Source organism: Mustela putorius, unplaced genomic scaffold (genome assembly GCF_011764305.1).
Source record: "Mustela putorius furo isolate JIRA1106 unplaced genomic scaffold, ASM1176430v1.1 tig00003869_pilon_pilon_pilon, whole genome shotgun sequence".
Lineage (NCBI taxonomy): Eukaryota > Metazoa > Chordata > Mammalia > Carnivora > Mustelidae > Mustela > Mustela putorius.
In genome coordinates, this window is record NW_025422021.1 from 32,400,817 (window position 1) to 32,419,001 (window position 18,185).

An 18,185-nucleotide genomic window follows, 5' to 3' on the forward strand; every position below is an offset into this window, starting at 1 on the left:
GATTTGTGCTCACTACTAGGTTTTGCAAAGCCCAGCCGTTGTTTAGGGTACAACACGGGAGATGAAACCATAAGGAAAAGTGTGGGGAAAGCTGGTCAGAGACAGGAGATAGGTCCCAGCTCCCTGTGGACACAGGTGGACTGGTGTGTTCTGTGCCTTAGGTCCCGGGATCTTTACCGTGTGGATTGCAGCATGCCCCAAAACGGCAGCTGCAAGGGGACTGGGGAGGGGTTGCCCAGGGCCCTCCCCCCAGCCGTCATGGAGCAGGACTTAGAGGGTGGGGAGATTGAAAAATGGGGCCATAGCTACGGGAGGGCAAGTGACTGGTGGAGGGCCTGGGGGTTGTGGGCCAAAGAGGTGGGAACCTGGCAGAAAATGTCCAGAAATGAGACGGGTGCCATCTGGGCCCAGAGGAAAAGCTCTCTGGTGGGGGGCCAGACGGTTTTAGAAAGGAGCCTTCAAGGACGCAGACAGTGGGGAAAAGGTAAGCAGCCTCGGGTGGAGCTGAGCCAGGAGGTTGGGTGCAGGAGGCCCGCTCCCCAGAGTCCTGCATGACCCATCAGGAAATGCCACTCTTGCCATGGCAACATCTTGGCTTCCTGGAGGGTTCTCCAGCACGGGAAAGAGCTCGTGGGCCCCGTGGTGTCATCAGTGCTGGCAAGGCACAGAACTAGGAAGCCCCGACCTCAGGGTCACCAGGACCTGGCCTGGTAGTCTCACGGTCAAGAGCAGTGTCCGCTGTCACTAAGGCACTGACATGGGCTCTGTCCCAAGGATATTGTGCAGCATCCGTGGCCCACCCACATTCTAAGTGGCAGGGCTCTCTCCAGTTCAGTTCCTCCTCCTGTGTCTGCGCCGGAGGCCATGTGGCGCTCCAGCCACCCCCAAGAGGCCTTTTGCCCCTGTGTCCTCTGAACTTGAGAAGTCGGCTAGAGAAAGGATAACCCATTTCCATGTTGCTGGGAGAGGCGGGCTCGAGCACACCAGCAGGAGAACGGACTGGGTCTCGGAGCTAGTTTCAAACTTGGTTGAAGACAGATGATAAGGAACGAGAGACAAGTGCCTATGGGGCCTTCAGGGAAGTGTGAGGCACGTAAGGCCCGGAGCTTCCCTAGCAGCTGACTTCATGGGCCCGGGTCAGTGACAGGGTTGCCCCTTCTCGGGTCAGGCCGACATCACTGGTCCCTGAAGCCCCCTCTCCTGTTTCTGGCCACTGTGCCGAAATGTCTTCCCATCATTCTCATCCCGATTTCTCCCCTGGCCCAGACACAGCCTTGCAGTGTATTTCATGTTCATTTCACTGTTGTGAAGAACACGTATGTTTATGTGGTTTACAGCAAGGATATCCCAAATCACTGTTTCCTCTTTCTTTTCTACTAACCACTGTTTAAAACCCCATTCCTGTGGCTACAAGGACACCTAACCGGTTACCTTCTCTCCCCCTGAGACTGGTTTTTAAATGTTTGAAGATTGTCCTAACCAGGAGTTCTACCATCTGGTCCAGACATAGTAAAGTTGGCGATGATCTCAGGTGTTGCTAACAACCCTAATAGGGCATTTGAACATTGCTGTGTGAGTTGCCCTCCTGTTTTTGTGGAATCCACAAATTTCTAAGCGGTTACCGAGAAGGTCTGCGTGGTCACTGAGGTCATGCCCCTCCGCACGGCTGGGCTGACAAGGGCTGCATGCACCGGAGGTGTGTGGGGCCCAGCCTTCACGGTTCCCCGGGGTCAGGGTGTGTCTCCTGATGGCAGTCACCTGGAAACAGGGCCTGGTCAGGTGGCTGAGTGGTGCCTGGGGATGCTCCGAAAGGTTGAGAGAAGAGCCCTGTACTCCAGGCACGATGACTTGAGGAAACACCAGTGCCCTTCCTACACCCGCGGGCCTCCCAGCACACCTGTCAGCAGCTGCCATGATGGGAAAAGTACAGTGGCCCTTCATGCCTCAGCTGCCATCTTTTTCTGGACAGATGTGGCCTCACCTAGGTCCCAAAGCCCAGGAGGCCAGAAAGGGCCAGAGGCCAGGGGCGGCTGAGAGGAGCTGCACTGCCACAGGCCATGGGAGCTGTTTTAGAACTGTTCTCCGTGCAGAGCTCCCTGCTTACCGCCCGCCCGGAGGTGCCTGAGAGCCCACCTTTCCTCACTGTTTTGATCTTTGGTTGCTCGATAATGAGCCAAGTCAGGTATCTAGATGATTTACGTTATGTAGACAGTATTAACTCTAATTTCAAGAAAACAGAACTCCAGTGTCTTCGCAGAAGCTCTTTTCCGTTCGTCTTGGGCAGATGTGTCTAAAGTCCTCCTCACGGACCTGGAAGTTACCTGGGAGAAAGTGCCATGTTCCTGTGTCAGGAAAGTCCATGACGCAAGAAGAGCTGGTCATGACAATAGCCCTGGCACCAGGGGCCACGTGGGGCCAGGCACGTTTGCAAGACTGGGCCTGTCAGGGCGGCTCACCGAGCTTCAGTCAATGCCCTAGGCCATAAGGCCCCTTTCAGGACACGGGACAAAGCAGGACCATCAGCAGCTTGGCAGCTCTGCCCTCTCCTGCCCTGGACCTGCCCCCCAACCCGTATTCTCCCTCCTGTTGGCCCCCTGCAGAGGGTCACGGTTGGAATTGGGCCAGCCCCCAGGGGCCGCCCTCCTCAGCATTCCGCTTCCTGCCCGGCCAGCCCCCCATCCGCTCAGAGCTCTCTGTATTGGCTAACACGAGGGCTCAGCATTTGACGTGAGCACGTGGCAGCGGGAGCCATGGATCCAGGTGGTGACCCGTCAGGAGGACATGGCATGGAGGAGGCCTGGGGGGTAGGGGGCGCAGGAAGAAGCAGCATGAGGACTGTTCAGAGGCAGTGGGGGAGGGGTGGCCCCAGCGAACGTGAGCATCACAGGAGCTGCGGGAGGGTGCATGCCAGAGCCTGTTGCGCGACATGGCCCCTGGTGGCCTGGAGCCTGGTGTGGTCCCTGTCAAGAGTTGGGATGAGGTAGGCACAGACTGGGTCCTGGGACCCAAGACTTCTTTCCTTCCGGGGCCTCAGCAGTGGGATTCCTCAGCATCGAGAGCAGGAGCCTGTCTGGATCAGGCAGAAGGTGCTGGGAGTGGGCCTCCCCCTAGAGAACATGCAGAGTCTGAAGCTGGCTTGAGGAACTTGCCTGGAGAGGCCTGGGGGCCACAGAGCAAGGTGTGGGGATCAGGGGGTAGCCAGGCAGCAGAGAGGCCCTCCTGGGTCAGCCCTGGCAGGGCAGCAGCCACACAAGCCAGAGCGTCACCCTTGGGGGGGAGCGGAGACTCTCCCCTTTGATAGGTGAGCTTTAGGCTGTTGTCAGCCAGCACAGGGTCACATTGAGGAAGAGGACAGTCCGTGTTTTTGTCCCCAAGGCACAGGGCTGAGCCCTTTGGGAGACAGGACTTGCCTCTATGTCTCTCGGGCTGGGGAAGGGCTCCTGGATGGTCAGCTCCAACATGGTTTCTTAGCTTCATACCATCCAGGTGGACTCCGAATGTTTATAAATGGCTGTCACTCTTCACATCCCCGAGAGTGCCCTCGGTGTCTGAAGGGCTCACCGGAGCCTCGAAACCCGGGAGTGTCAGGGCCAGTGGGCCCGCTCCCTGAGGAGCCAAGGTCACTTTCGTTAGCGAGATGTGCTGGGGACACAGCCTTTCGGGTTGTTTCGAGGGATGTATGTGAGCTCCGGCTGGAAGGAAAGGCTCACCTCTGGGGCCCATGCCTCAGAAGAGTGCTACGGCCATGGAGAATTCCAGGTCTTTCCACAGGGGCTGTTCCTCTCCACCCGAGCCATTCTGCCACCCTCAACACCGGGGCGGCCCCCGCAGCTGACCACACAGTGATGGGTTGGTAGCCTTGGAACCAGTTTTTCCTTCGGTCCGTGGATACATGATCTGTAAGCGCCGCGTGGGCACCCTGTTTCCAGAGCCCATGCTGTGCTCCATGGAGGCGGGGCGCCTGTGAACTTGCTCTCCTGACCTTGGCTGTACTTCTCCCTGCAGGCTCGCTAACGTCCGTGTTCGTCAGGCTGCCCTGCGGTGGTGTTGGGGTAAGTATTTCTTTAATGTGTAAATAATGTCCTGTTTGTTCTCGGGGGTCTCAGTGGCCGCAGAAATCTCTGCTCTGTTTTCCGAGGAGTGGATAATTGCTGCCAGGTGTTTTCCATAAACAGGGTCTGGCAGGCGGGGCTGCCCCACGCTCCCACGTGTGGCTTCAAAGGCCTGGGGGCCTGGGAGCATCTGGGGGGCCAGACCTGGGCACCGTCCTCCGGGAAGGTCGTCCGGCCCCCACGCTCACCTCGGGAAACGAGATCTGGTCTGTGGGATCCCCTCCTCACCGACGGAGAAATAGCCTGCCCGTCGCTCAGTCCAGGGATCTGTCATGCAGTAGAGTAAGGGGGTGGGTGGTCCCAGCGCACACCCCTAACCCGTGCCGGCCCAAAGCCCCAGGTGAAGCTCGGGACATGGGGGCATAGTGTGTACGGGCCACGTGCAGTGTGCAGAGCTGCTCACCAGGCTGAGCCTGCTGCTTTTCCACGAGCAGTGATGCCCTTAAGCAGACCTGCTCAGGCCGACCCTTAGGAGAACCGGTTATTCTGTGCCTGGCTTTCCCTAACCCAGTTGTGGGTGCCGACCTGGGAAGGATGCTCCCAGGCTGGGCATCCATCCCTGCTGGGGCACAGCCAAGGTCAGGCGGCCCTAGCCAGAGTTCCTTGTTAAGGGAGGGGCCAGAGCAGGCCCCTGGACCTGTTCTTCAAAGTTCTGTGGCGCAGGCGAGGGTGCGGCCAGCCACGGAGAGGCAAGGCAGGACAGACGGCGCGGACGGCGAGGCCGCCTGGGTCGGGGCTATGCAGCAGCAGAGCGCGTGCCTAATTACAGATGGCGGGGTGAGGCTCAAGGTCTGGATTCTGTTATGGAAATGAAACAAAATTGTTTTCTTCCTGAGTCTTTACAAAACTCACTGCTTTGAAAATTATCCCGTCAGAAAGAGAACAAACGGCATTTACTCATACTGCCACCAAGCCCCCTAGAGTTATTTTATTTTGTATTGTAAGTAGGCTGCAATCTCTTAATTCGGGGCAAATTTTTGGCCAGACTTGAAAAGGCTTGTATTCGGCTGCCCTGCAGCCAGTGTGCCGGGCAAGGCAGGATTTATAATTTGCAAATGAAAGCTACAGTCAGGCCCAGGGCCTGGAGCCAGGCAGTCCCCCCACCCCACCCACAGCGTGAGTCCAAGCTCAGCCCCCGCAAACTGACCCACCCCCACCTTCACATCCAGGCCAGATGTGCTCCGGAGCAGGGAGATTGTGGGACATCCCACGAAGGCCAGCTGGGCGGATGAATTAGTGGACCATGTGAGCCACAGCGTGTTTCAGGGACGGTCCTCTCGCGGTGGTTTTCCGTCATCACCTGTACGGGGAGGGCGGAGAAGCATAGTGCTCCTTGGGGCGTACCATGTCCCCTATGTGGGGGCCGCCCCGGGGGGTCAGGAAAGCAAAGTAGAGTCCAGGAGCCAAAGTGTGGTTGGGAGCTTGGGTGCTCTGGGTAGTGACACAGATGGAGAGGCTGTTCCGCTTTTCCTGGAAGTTACTTTGATTTAGCATTTCGGGTTTGGGGTGTCATTTTCTCCTTAACTGAGCTAAGGAGAGGCTTTGGATCACTATAACTTTTTTTTCAAAGCAAATAAAAGAAACTTCCTCTATGCTCACCTCCTCATAGTCCCTAGTTTCCCCTTCAGGGGACTTGGTGTGGTTGGATTCCCCTCCCTGCCAGGGGTGTGGCCTTTTGCTGGCCCTGGCTACCCTGGGGCTGTGCCCCCAGCTCCGTGGCTCCCTGAGGGCCATGATATGCCCAGAATTGGCTGCCCCAGGTGCAGCCCTTGTAAATATCTGCAGAAGTGGCCTCCATATTTCCTCCTCCTGTTCCTAGTGTTGCGGTGGGGAAGCATGGAGCTGGCCTTTGCTCTTTCCTCTGGTTGCCACTTCTGCATTAGCGCCCGATCGTACTGCCACTGTGGCCCTCCCGGAGCCTCATGCCCCTGGCACTCAGGGCTGTACCCCGGCCATCCTGGGCCAGGCCAGCAGGGAGCCGGTGGCCAGCCACTGGAGGACTCCAGCCCCAAAGCCTCAGGATGTCTTGATGGGTTTTCTGAGGACAGTGACAGCCTGGGACCCCGGTCACGCACTGTAGGCAGGACATCTGGGGGACCTTTCTGCCGTGGAGTCAAGCACAGAGAGCCGTCAAAGCATGTGGAGGGTGTCCAGCCTCCCTCCCCAAATCCTCACGTGCTAGGGAGAAATCATCTGGGTAGGTTCGTGTAAACTACCTTCAGTCTTCAGGAGCGCAGCCTCTGGCTGGCCTGCCCCAGACGTCCTCACCCTCCTGGAAGGCGCAGCAGCTGGTGGGACCCCCGCCCCGCCTGTCACTCCTGCCGAAGGACTGTCACCTTCGAAGTTACCGAGCGGGTTCTGCAGCTGAATTAGCTGGCCCAGGACAGTCGTGTTTGAATGGCTACTTCCCTGAATAGCAGTCCAGTGTACACCAGAGCCAGGCTTTGAAAGTTGAATATTAATGCTGGGGAGAGTCGGCAAAGTGCAGAGCGATCTTTGGACATTTGGAAGCTATTTAAAGAACACAGAGGTTTGGTCATTGAAAAGAATAGCTCTCACAGAGTACCGCTCCTCCGGAAATGGCTTGAACCCCTCATAAATGTATTTTCAGTCATCTTGCTTTGAAGATGAGGCTTCAAGCATTCACTGCAGGAAATCCGTCGGTCCCGCATAATGACCCGTGTTTCTGCCAGGTGGGCAGAGGCCCGTGGGCTTCTGGACGGACCTGTGCAGGCACAGGCTTGGCTGCGTCACCTCTGCGTGGAGCTGCCTGGTCCCTGTCATCCCAGAGCGTTCAGTGCCCAGAGGATGTTGATTTGGGAAGGAGGGGCGCTCACGTAGACTCGGTGGACTCCGTGTTACAGGCAACCAGCTTGTAAACGCATGGCCTCTTCAAACCTTCGCTGGGCTGGGTGCGTCCCACGAAGGGCACGTGAGCCTGGCCGAGCCTCCAGCGGCCCCATAGTGGGAAGTGGTGCTCGGGTGCCCTGACCTGGCACCCAGGGTGGCGTGCTTCATCTGGACCCTCCAGTCCTGCCCCCGCTGACTTGCAGAACTGCCTGCCAAAGTTTCTCGGTCCTTAACACCCACAGTAGCCGGAGCTCCAAAAGAAATCTAATGTGCCTAAGTAAACAAATACACCACAACACAAACAAATTACCTGGTGTGTCTGTGCCACACACATTTCTCGGTCTGAGGTGGGGCGGCCCCCTAAGAGGGCCCCAGAGGGCTGGTTCCCCCACACCTGTCCCACTCTTGTTGCCAGCACACTCGTCCCACAGCCGGAGCAGCCTTTTAGAGTCAGCGTGAAGTCCAGCCGTCCTGCGGGAAGGCCCGATTCCCACTTTGCTTGCATTTCCCTCTGCAGAAAGGGAGTGCTCCCTGTGCTTGCAGTGAAACCAGACAGACGAGGGGCATGGTGACCATGATGCCATTGCTCTGCAAGGACAGCAGGGAGCCCTCAGGAAGGGCATGTTTCATTCCTGCTGCATTTAGGGTTCTTGCCTTATTTAGTAATTTGTGGCCTATTTTCAAATAGGTGGGTGTGTGGCACCATCAGCGTGCTGGGATCTCAGAGGTGGCGCACACGGGCTTGGCAAGCCCCCAACTGTGCAGCCCCTGTAGGAGTGGGGGCAGGGTAGCAGCCGCGATGCCACCTCAGGCAGGACCCTTGTCTCGGCAGGTGGACAGTGACACGATATGGAACGAAGTGCACTCGTCGGGGGCCGCCCGGCTGGCCGTGGGCTGCGTGCTTGAGCTGGTCTTCAAGGTGGCCACGGGGGAGCTGAAGGTTGGTGAGCACCCTGCAGATCTGGGCCTGGAGAGAAAACTTACAGGGGCTTCCCGGGCTGGGGGACAGTAATGGGGAGGACAGCTCCTGTCCCGGGGCAAAGGTGGGCCCTGCGGATCCACAGGACCACTCCCCATGTTTGTGGCGTCCACGGGATGGTGCGGCGGCTCACCACGGAGGTGGGGTCTTGGGAACACCTGACACTCTCACCACTGCTGATCCCCAGGAGACTTTGTGTATGAGTGTGTCATCGCCGCTGACTGTAGTAGACGTGCAGACTGAGAAAGGGAAACTAACAGTAATGTCCATCCGAGCGGACGAGCTGCCATCCCAGACCTGCTTCTGCCTCTGTCTCTGGGGCCCGTCATTCTGCAGAGGCACATAAAGGAACCTGGCCCGTCAGGGAGAGGGAGGGTGTCTGCACCGCTGTCTTGGAGAACCGTGGAGATACTTCTTGGTGCCCCACCACTGGTCCTCACGTGGCAGTGTGGACCCCGAAATAGCCGTGGTGAAGCCCACTGGGTATGGCAGGCTGATGGGAGCTCTTGTCCACACCAGACGTTTGCAACATGGCGTCCTCCCCGTTGGGAAATACAGGCTCGTGAAGTCTGTAGCTCTTCCAGCAGCCCGGCCCCATCCTGTTACAGTGTCAGGAAACACTGATTCTTGAGACTGTTAGTAGCAGCGCGCTTCTCGTCAGGAGGGTCCCCTGAGGGTCAGGAGGGGCTCAGGACACACGTCTGCCCAGCTTCTCATCTTCACAGGGAAGATCAAGTCTGGCCCCTGTTGACACCCGTGGGCTCTCCCCACACACACTTGCTCGTCCTTTGCCTTCATTCGCTTGAGGTGTCAGGTGTGCGTTCACGGGTGGGGACTCGATGAAATCAGTTACGGTCCCCACCGCATCAGAGGTTCCCCCTGGGAACTGCATTTCCCCTGCAGAAGCGTGCTGGGGAAACACTCCGGACCCCTCCCCCACACCAGCAGTCCACCGCGCTGCCTGGCACCCGGGCAAGAAGGGCAGACTGAATCAGGGTGGTTAGGAGAACAGGCCCCCGCAGGGGCACAGGGACCCCCTGAGGGTCTGCAGCCTGCACTCTGAGAACTGCTGTGTGGGGCCTGTGCATAGGGATGGGCTGGTCCTGCAGCGTTGTGGGTGCAGAAGGTGAGGCCCCACATGCCTGTCCCTCACCCTACCTCCCGGAGCTGGCCCTGGGGACGCTGTGGCCAACCACGACCACATAGCTTCCCACTAGTGAGATGAGAGATGCCTACTGAAGTCATTTTCGTGGCAAGGGCTAAGAGCGGTTTACAGACAGCCCTTTAAAGCATCAGTGGCTTCAAGGTCCTGGGGGAGGGGCAGCTTCTCCAGCCTCTGAGAGCCTCCGAGCTGCTGCTTCTCACTAAACGGTTCGCTTGTTTTCTATGGTTCAAGTTAAGGCCAAATGCAGACCGGAGTGTGCCTGTGTCTTTGTTTGAACCTGCCAGCAGTCCACTCTGTGCTCATTCTCTCACTGACGTGAACCCCTCTTCCTCCCTGTTTCCCCCACCTGGTGTCATGTGCAGAATGGCTTTGCCGTGGTCCGTCCTCCAGGACATCATGCGGAGGAGAGCACACCCATGTAAGTAGACACGTGGCCATGGCAGGCCGGGGTGCCGGGTTCTGATTCCCTTTCTCAAAGGGCTGGGCTACACTTACTTGAGTGAAAACGTGGCTCCAGAGCCTGTGGGTTACGTTTTCTGATCGAACCAGGAACTTGCAAACATCAGTCTGGAGAAGTCTCCTCAGCCCTCCCTCTGTTATAAAAAAAAATGGGTGGAGACTTAAATTGCCTTAGAACAAGTTCATGTGGTACATCATTGTTCTAGAACATTCTGACCAAACCCCATGTGGCTGTCCCGCTGACCTGCTTATGGTCTGATACGGCTGAGGCTGACCTGACTCTGGGTGGGATTCTGATAGCCCTACTGTGCGCACACCTGTGGAGCTGGCGAGGCAGCAAGTGTGGCGTGCAGATTGCCCTGGGGAGAGGCACTGGCAGGTAGGGACCCGCCTGGGACAGGGTTCCAGAGACCTGACTCTGGGCCTCACCAGCTGTGCACCAAGTACCTGGGTGCCTGGGCAAGACGCGGCTTCTTATGGGATCTGTGAAACCAGTCCAGCGAGTAGGACGGGCACCGTGGGAGGTGGGAGAGGTGACGTCTGGGCTCTCCCCTGAGGAATGAGTAGCTGAGGGTCAGATGGCAAAGCAAGGACCGTGCAAACGGAGCTCAGCTGGGAAACCAGGAGCGCAGGGAGGGGACTCTGGAGCCTGGTCAGGAGCAACCAGAAGAACCAGGCTGAGGAACCGCAGGCTGAACCTGGATTCCCGAAGGAGCTGGGACTTTCATTCCCCGGGCAGGTGGGAACCCTCTGTCCTCTGCATCCGGAAGTGAGAGCATCGAACCGTGGTTTGAGCAAGGACTCTCCTCTCCAGTGAGGCGGGGATGCATGTGAGCTCCGAGAGCGGCTTTGGGTTAGCCTGTGCTGCCTTCCCCGAGAAACCCTGGGGCTCAGTCACACCATGACTCAGAACCCTCCCTGAGGGACAGGCTCCTATGTGCTTCCTTCCTCTGAAGGCAGCTTTCTCATTTGATTCTAAGTTGTTGGATATTCTGGAGCAGGAACCCAAACGGACCCAGATGGAGCACAAAGGAGCATGTTGGGGAAGCTGTTGGGGTGTTTGGGATGCACATGCCCTTGCTGCTGTGGGTTTCAGCAACTCAGAGCCTGTCATCCCACTGTGGGGGGCTTGCAGGTTGCTTGCCTGGGTTCCCAAAACAAAACCACCCAGGTTTGCCTGTTTCTGCAGTAATTCAGGCAAGGGGAATGGTCGGGGTTAGAAGACTGTTGGTTTTACTCAAATCCCATTGTTGGCGTGTTTTTGTACTCTCGAAGAAGAGGACTCTGCTATTGCTCATGGGAGTGACGTGTGCTCACTGTCGCACATCTGTGTGCCCGGACAGATAAACAGGAAGCAGGTTGGATAGGTGACCTCACACCTGGGGAGCGCAGCGCCCCACGGAGGCTGGTCAGCGAGCGGCTGCAGATCAATCCGGGCCAGGGAGCGGGGCGTGCGTGTACATTGTGGAGTGGATTTCTCACTACGGGGCATGGCCATGTGCATGGGGTGGGGGGAGGACATGGGGGGCCCATCTGTCGATTGGTAGTGTCGATTGAGGGAGCTGTGCCTTGAATTCTCCTGGGCCTGCAGACGGTTCTGCCGCACGTTATGTGAAGACCGGTGAGAACCCATCTTCTCCTCCTGTCTCCGCTCATCTGCAGGGGCTTCTGCTATTTTAACTCCGTGGCCATCGCAGCTAAGCTTCTCCAGCAGCGGCTGGATGTGAGCAAGACCCTCATAGTGGACTGGGTGAGTGGGGCCTGTTCCCCAAGAGGGGTGGGGGTTGAGGAGCCCATGCGCTTCCCCATGCAGATAGCGTCCCATGTGCAGACAGGAAGGGGCTTTCTGCTTCCATCAACATTGGATTTGGAGACCTTAACTTTCTGGAAACTACCTGAAATGTAGAAAACAAAAGCTCAAACCTGTCACGAGGACTCCTCACATCCATCAGCTGGTCCTGCCGGTAGCTGGGCCTGGAAGTGTCTGGAAATGGGCTTGTGGTTGAGAGAAGCAACAGAAGGAGGATCCTTGGCGAGACCTTGTTGAGAGGAGGCTTGGTGGGCGGCGGGGGGGCGGGGGGGCGTAGCTGTGACAGCTACGAACTCACATGTCCACCTAAGGGCCTGGGCTACTCTCTCACACACCAGATGTGGCACTGTGTGTCTCAGTTCCTCCTGGCGGAAACCGCCTTCCCACTTCAGCCCGGTGACCCCTTCATGCTCTTAGCCTCCTTCCCTTTTCCTGTGGTGATGTTGCTTCTCACGGTCCCCCTGCCCCAAGAGGGTGAACTCTAGTTTACAAACGCTGTGTTTAGTATCTGAACTCCCAAAACAAGCCTCCAGCTTCTGACACTGGGAATGGACACCAAAGGGGTTAATTTTTTCTTTTTTCCCTATTCAGTTCAGTCTTTATGATTTGATAATTGTCTCAAGGGGAAAAGAAAGCAAATGCCCAGGAAGGATTATCCCACATACTGCAGGGTCCTTCTCCATTTGGGAAAGGCAACACCACACAGCCCGGCATACCCAGTAAGATTCAGTGCTGGGCACTGGGCACGGGACCCTGAGGTGGCTGAGACCCAGAGGCACCAGGGAAATCTGTCCAGCGTTGGCCCTCAGTGGGCTGGAACCTTTGTCCCCGTGAGCCTGGCGTCAAGTGCAGTATAGTCCATGAGCACATGACTCACAGCAGCTCGTCCCAGCGCAGTGTGGCCTGGTGGAAGTTGGTGGTCTTAGGAGAAGAAGACCGGCTGGGACACACCTGGGGCCTGTTCCTTCGGTCCCCTCATCCCCGCTCCCTCCAGGCCCTGCTGGAGGTGTGTGCCGGTGCTGAGTCAGCTTTCCCCACTCTTGTAGGATGTGCACCACGGGAACGGGACCCAGCAGGCCTTCTACAGTGACCCGAACGTCCTGTATATCTCCCTCCACCGCTATGACGACGGGAATTTCTTTCCAGGCAGCGGGGCTCCAGACGAGGTAAGCAGGGGCCGCCCACTGGTGCGCCGGGCCGTCGGAGGGGCCGAGGTGGGGCTGCCTGAGATGTAAGAGCACCAGGATGCCCAGCCCTGCACACACACGAGCCCTGGCCTCCTGTTCACGCTCACCGCACTCCGTCTCCGGCAGTGGTCAGACGGTATTCCGTCATGTGTGTGCATGCAACCTTTATTTTGTCTGAAGTTCAAAGACAGACTGGACCTGATTTCTGGCTCTAATCTAGGCAGACCGAGAGTAGGCATGGAGCACCCCCCCATTCCTCTGGGCCCCTGGGATTGTCCATCCCCCAGGCGGGGCACCAGTGCTGTCCTGTACCTGTCTGGGGCCACGGGAGGGGGGATTGGGCTCAGAGTGTCCTCTGTGACACCGCCGATCCCCCCGCGGAGCCTGCCCTCCCTGAACAAAGGGGCCCCAGCACCCAGGGGAAGGGTGTCTTCAGATTCTGGATCTTACTTCTTGGAATGAAGTAGAGAAGGATGGCCTCATTCACGGATTTCTCTGGGCCCCCCAGGGCGTCTGCAAGGCCCCACTGTCAGTCTTGCCGCGCCGCTGGGCAGCTCCCAGAGCTCCCCAACGTGCGAGTGGCCAACGGCCCCGCATTCTGTGACCATGCTCCGCTGGGGAAGTCTGCAAGTCAAAGGCCATGGGGGCTCTGCTGTGGGGCCCCAAGGGTCAGGAGCCCTGATGGGTCTCTGGACAAGGGTCCGTGATGGGAGCTTCTCTCTTCAATGCAGGTGGGCACGGGGCCAGGCGTGGGCTTCAATGTCAACATGGCTTTCACTGGTGGCCTTGACCCCCCCATGGGAGATGCAGAGTACTTGGCGGCCTTCAGGTGAGTGTCCTGGCTTTCTGTCCCGCAGGGCAGTCACGAAGCAATCAAGTGCCGCTGCCTCGTCCCCAGCTCTTGTTCCGTTTTCCTGATGTTCTCCAGCCTTGCTCTTCTTCCTGCACACGCGGACGCATCTGGGGCTGTGGCTTCAGTCCCCCTCGTGGTGCCCAGCAGACATGGGCATTTGCACAGTTTGGAGAGATGGGATCCGGGGTGATGCGCACGGCTCTGTGGACACGTGTGTATGCGTGTCTGCGGATACGTGTGCACGTGGCCGTGCATGTAGAGGCATTCGTGCAGGTGTGCCCACGTGTGCACGTGCATATCTCTGGTGGTGCAACTCCATTCAGGGACTGGTCTGTGAGCATTCTGCTGGGGCCATGGCCCCCTGCTCCATGGGGACCTCTGTGGGCCACAGGAGCCCTCGCAGCATCTCCTGGCTCCTGTCTAAACTCAGCATGGTGGTTGGCTTTGAGCACAGGAAGTGCTCTGTGGCTGGCAGTTCCCTTCCCAGCTGCTCCGTGGCTCACAGAAGCAACGGCTCAGGTGTGAAGAGGCCGGGGCAAGAGGGTAGCCTCTCGGGCAGGGCAGCCGTATTCCCAGGTCGGAGCCCAACACCACCCTAGGTGCTTCTCTGCCGGTATCATCCCCTGCATCACTTTCCCTCTTATCTCATTGGTTTAACATTGATGGTTCTTCTTACTCCTGATCAGGAAGGAATATATTTCTGGCAGTTGCTTATCTAATTTAAGGGAGAGGGACGCCCCCAAATGGTACAACATCTGGAAGTTCGCCAGTGTACACGGTCACCTGCCAGCAACTCGAGGTCCGGACGGGGCAGCACCAGCAGTGGTGTCCTCCCGGCTGTCCAGGGGGCACCCTGCAGCGAGCACCCCTTTATCCTATCCCCGCCCAAGAGGTGGAAGCCCTCTTGGGGCACCATGGGGCCAGCTCTGGCGTGGGCGGAGGGTGGCACTGTGCTAGGACTGGGATACAGTGTTGGGGGCGGGGGGCTCTGCATGACCACGCCTGCTCACGGCCAGGCTTCCACGGGACCACGTCCCTTAGGTGCTCTGGTCCCAGCATGGGGACACCCGGCTCCGGGAGGTTGTCCTTCAGCCCCTGGGACCCCACCCCCACCCCAGACCCCCGCCCTGGGCCAGCCTTTAAGATGAACCCTTCACTCTGAGTTGCTGTTGACATTCTGTTTTCATCTTTTGCCAAGCGTGTAGACGATGATACCTTATCAAATGAACTTTGTAAAGCTTAAATAGCTCCTTTGAAAAGGAAAATTGTTTCAGAATTGGGGTTTTTTTATTGATTTTAATGTAAAATAGCACTTTGAAGTTTACAATTTATGGTTCCCTGGGTATCGATCGATGGGGAAAGAAGGGTCAGGATCCGCTTTCCCCTTTCTTCTGTGCTTCTCCCCCTGGTCGGGGGGTCCCCCAGGGACAGTGTGTGCCTCGGGGGCAGCACCTTGTTACTCAGACCCGTTGCCTGCCACGTTGCATTTCAGGAGATCAAGCCTGAGATGAAGAAGAGATAAGAAAGGTGCCCCTAATGAAATCCAGAAGGAGCGGCACTTTCTCCCCGGGCTCAGATCGAGGAGAAACGGCAACCCTAATTCAAACCAGCGTGCCGCCAGACAGGCTTTGAAGTCTGCCGAGCCCAGGCGAGGGCTCTAGGCGGACAGACAGCACGGTGCACTCTCAGCCCTCGCCTGCCTGCCGTCTGGGGGCGAGCAGGTCGCCCATGCCGTCAGGAAATGACACTGGGATTACGTGTGCTTCTAAATCGCGACTTTCATTTAAATGTGATTTTATAAAGTTTATCAAAGATGTCAGAGAAACTGGATATTTGGAAGTGGTAACTTTAATCTTTGAATGAACTGAGATTTGCCTTTAAATTGAGCAGCCGAGCAGATTGATTTCACATCCCCCAACCTTTCAGGCATGACCTAAAGATTGACATTTCAACTTCTGTTACTTCCATAAGGTGTTTTGGGGGGGTTAGGGTAGCTTTTTTTTTTAAACAAAAAAACAAAAATAATTTTTTTTGTCATGGTGAAATGCACAGAGTGCTTCCTGTCTTAGCCTCATGGCACATGCTGTTCAGTGGTGCCCACCGAGCTCACAGCGCCCAGGCCAGTCCTCAGAGGCTCCGCCTCCCATTTGGGACATGCCATTGTGAAGACATTGGATGCCAACCCTTGGACTTCATTTACCGAAGGCGGTTATGTCTCTTGAATGGCATCCAAGTCTTTTCCCATGTGGACGTTTTACCCGGGACGTCCCATGGTGATTAGAAGCAGAGTGCATGCACACATCCAGCCCCATCCTGGAGGGTGGCGCAGCGGTGGGATGGAGCAGGCCAGTGCAGTGATGGGGTGCTGGGACACCTGCCCACGGCAGGACAGAAGCTTCCTGGCTGAATCCTGGAGGAATGAGCCCGGGACAGGGTGTTAGGCCTCCCCATGGGAGGAGCCCTGCAGGTGCAAACCCGTGGGCATGTCCGGGGCTCTGCCGAGGCGACCAACATCTGGCCGTTCCATACCTATCTAGTAGGAGCTTTTGGGGGGACTCGGGTCCTAAACACTTGTTGCTTAGAGTTGAGTTCATCAGGGGAAGCCAAGGTCCTGCCAAGAGTGGGGCAGGAACCGCGGAGGAAACCTGGGGACACTGAGGCAGAGAACCCATGGGTATGTGGGGCCACCTCTGGGGTGGGCATGTGTCCCAGCACCCCATCACTGCACTGGCCTGCCAGGTTGTGCTCCTAGCAAATTGAAGGGAGCAGCTTGGGAGAGGCCTGGGCTGCGGTGTCCGGCCTAGGAGAGACTGCTCCTCGGGCCAGTTGTGGGTCTGTGGGATGGCCTCAACAGGCAGCACTGCCCCTGCTGTTCATTCCTGGTGGTGGGGGGTGGCAGGGAGAGAGGAGGGACGTCCCAGCATCACCAGGGCTGGGTGAGCACTGCACAGAGAGCCGGGAGGCATGTGGGTCCTGGAGCCATGGGGGTGTGGGGTTGGGGCATAGAGGAGATGGGTCGGCGGAGGGTCTGGCCCAGTGTCTAGCCTTGCCCTGGGGGCCTATGCAGTCTCACCATCCAAAGTGCCCATGGGGTGCGCAGGATGATGGGCATCACTGTCGGGGGACAGCTGGAACACAGTGCTGGGTTCCCATTTCTGTCTGTGTTCTGACTCGCTGGAATCTTTGGTGCACCTGGTGGCCTCGGTGATGTGGCACTCCCAGGGCTTTGCGGCCGTGCTGCTCAGAGGCTGGGCCCGCTGTGCAGGTCACAGACTGAGAGCAAACACGCCAGCCCCTCCCGGTCCTGGAAGCAAGGGTTTGCACAGCACACAACAGGAGGAGTTCCCAGTTATCAAATGCTGTGGTTCTTAAGGTTGTGCGTCAGCCACCAAGGGTGCCAGTCTCCTGGGAGACGGGGTCCATCCATTCAGGAGCGGTGGTCATCCATCCGTTGGGCGGTTCCACCTCCCGTGAACTCTCCAGCTGCAGACGCAAAGCTACGGCCTCTGCCGTGTGGGCTCTCCAGCACCTCATGATAGGAGAGGTTTGTTGGCCAGCGGTGTGGACCGTGTTACCAGGGCCCGTGGAGGCCCTGGTCTGCCCTCCCACGCCCCCCCCCCAGTGCTCTCTGGCATGGGTGGGCACAGCCCCGACGACAGCGCCATGGACCCAATGGCATCCGATAACCATGAGTTTGGTGCGCTTTGTGCTGGGCTCAGGTTGGGAGACAAATCAAAAGGCCATTTCCTTCCAGAAACTGAAACCAACTGTTGAATAGGTGACTGTGTTCAGACTCCCCTGTGGTTTTGGAGACATGTTCGTGCACCCTGCATATTCTGATGTCCGCTGGTAGCTTATGAAAAACCTGCTGTTAGCTCTACATGCCCCATGAACGTGCGCAGCACGATCACGGCCGCGGAACAGCCCGACTGACAGTGGGCACGCGCCTCACTTGCAGGGGACTCCTGCCACCCCGTCTGTCGTGCCAGCTCGCACCCATCCTGGACACACAGCCTTCCTCCGTGGAGGTGCATGGCGTGGCCCGTGAGCTACAGGGGTGAGGGACGGGCTGTGTCCGTGCAGAGCACACAAGCTGCCCACCCCGACAAGGCCACAGGAAGGGAGTGGGCAGTGTTCCAGGGCTGCTCCCAGGAGGAGCAAGCAGACAGGCCCAGGCTCTGTCCCTCAGACTGCTCTGTCCCCTAAGCACCCGCCCCACAGCCAGGACACACAGAGGGGGCCTCAGGGGACACAATGGTGGAGTTGATGGTGGTGTTCCTGAGAGCTGTGTGCTATCTGCTTTCCTACGGTAAGGGCTGCACCAAGTATGGATACCAGCCCATCTCCTCCTGCCTCCGAGGGGACAGTGGACGGTCTGCTGCCTTGGGGAGCTCTTGCCTACCCCCTATGGCCCCAGGCTGCCCTACAGGAGGTCTGAGATGGCCCCACAGAAACACTGCCTTTAAAGTGATCGTTTGAGAGAAGGGCTGCTGTAAACATTTAGATCTCTTATCACAGACTAAGTTCTTTGTTAAAATTTTGTTCTAGAAATAAAAGGCAAGGGAGGCCAGATTCACATTTCCTTTGTGACATCTCTGAAGTGTGGGGGTCCTGAGCAGGATGATGACATGGGGTTTCAAGAAGTCCAGCGGGATCAGCCGCATCCAGCCCCTCTTCTTGTAGGTAAAGAAGCAGAGTCCCTCCAGGGGCAGTGACATTTCTCAGGGCTCCCGAAAACTGGCCTGGAGACCACTCTGCGCACCCACCTCT

At 57.7% G+C, this 18,185-nt stretch overlaps 1 protein-coding gene across 9 annotated transcripts in view; it reads left to right on the forward strand.

The window, feature by feature from the left end:
• The window catches only part of HDAC4 (histone deacetylase 4), a 287,530-nt gene that overhangs the window by 248,026 nt on the left and 21,319 nt on the right, over window positions 1–18,185 (forward strand). For all 9 annotated transcript variants that reach the window (XM_045066714.1, XM_004743737.3, XM_045066715.1 and 6 more), the window contains 6 exons: window positions 4,006–4,052; window positions 7,795–7,902; window positions 9,469–9,524; window positions 11,228–11,315; window positions 12,422–12,541; window positions 13,294–13,391. In XM_045066714.1, the coding sequence (XP_044922649.1) occupies window positions 4,006–4,052; window positions 7,795–7,902; window positions 9,469–9,524; window positions 11,228–11,315; window positions 12,422–12,541; window positions 13,294–13,391 (517 nt within the window). The remainder of the gene's footprint in view (window positions 1–4,005; window positions 4,053–7,794; window positions 7,903–9,468; window positions 9,525–11,227; window positions 11,316–12,421; window positions 12,542–13,293; window positions 13,392–18,185) is intronic.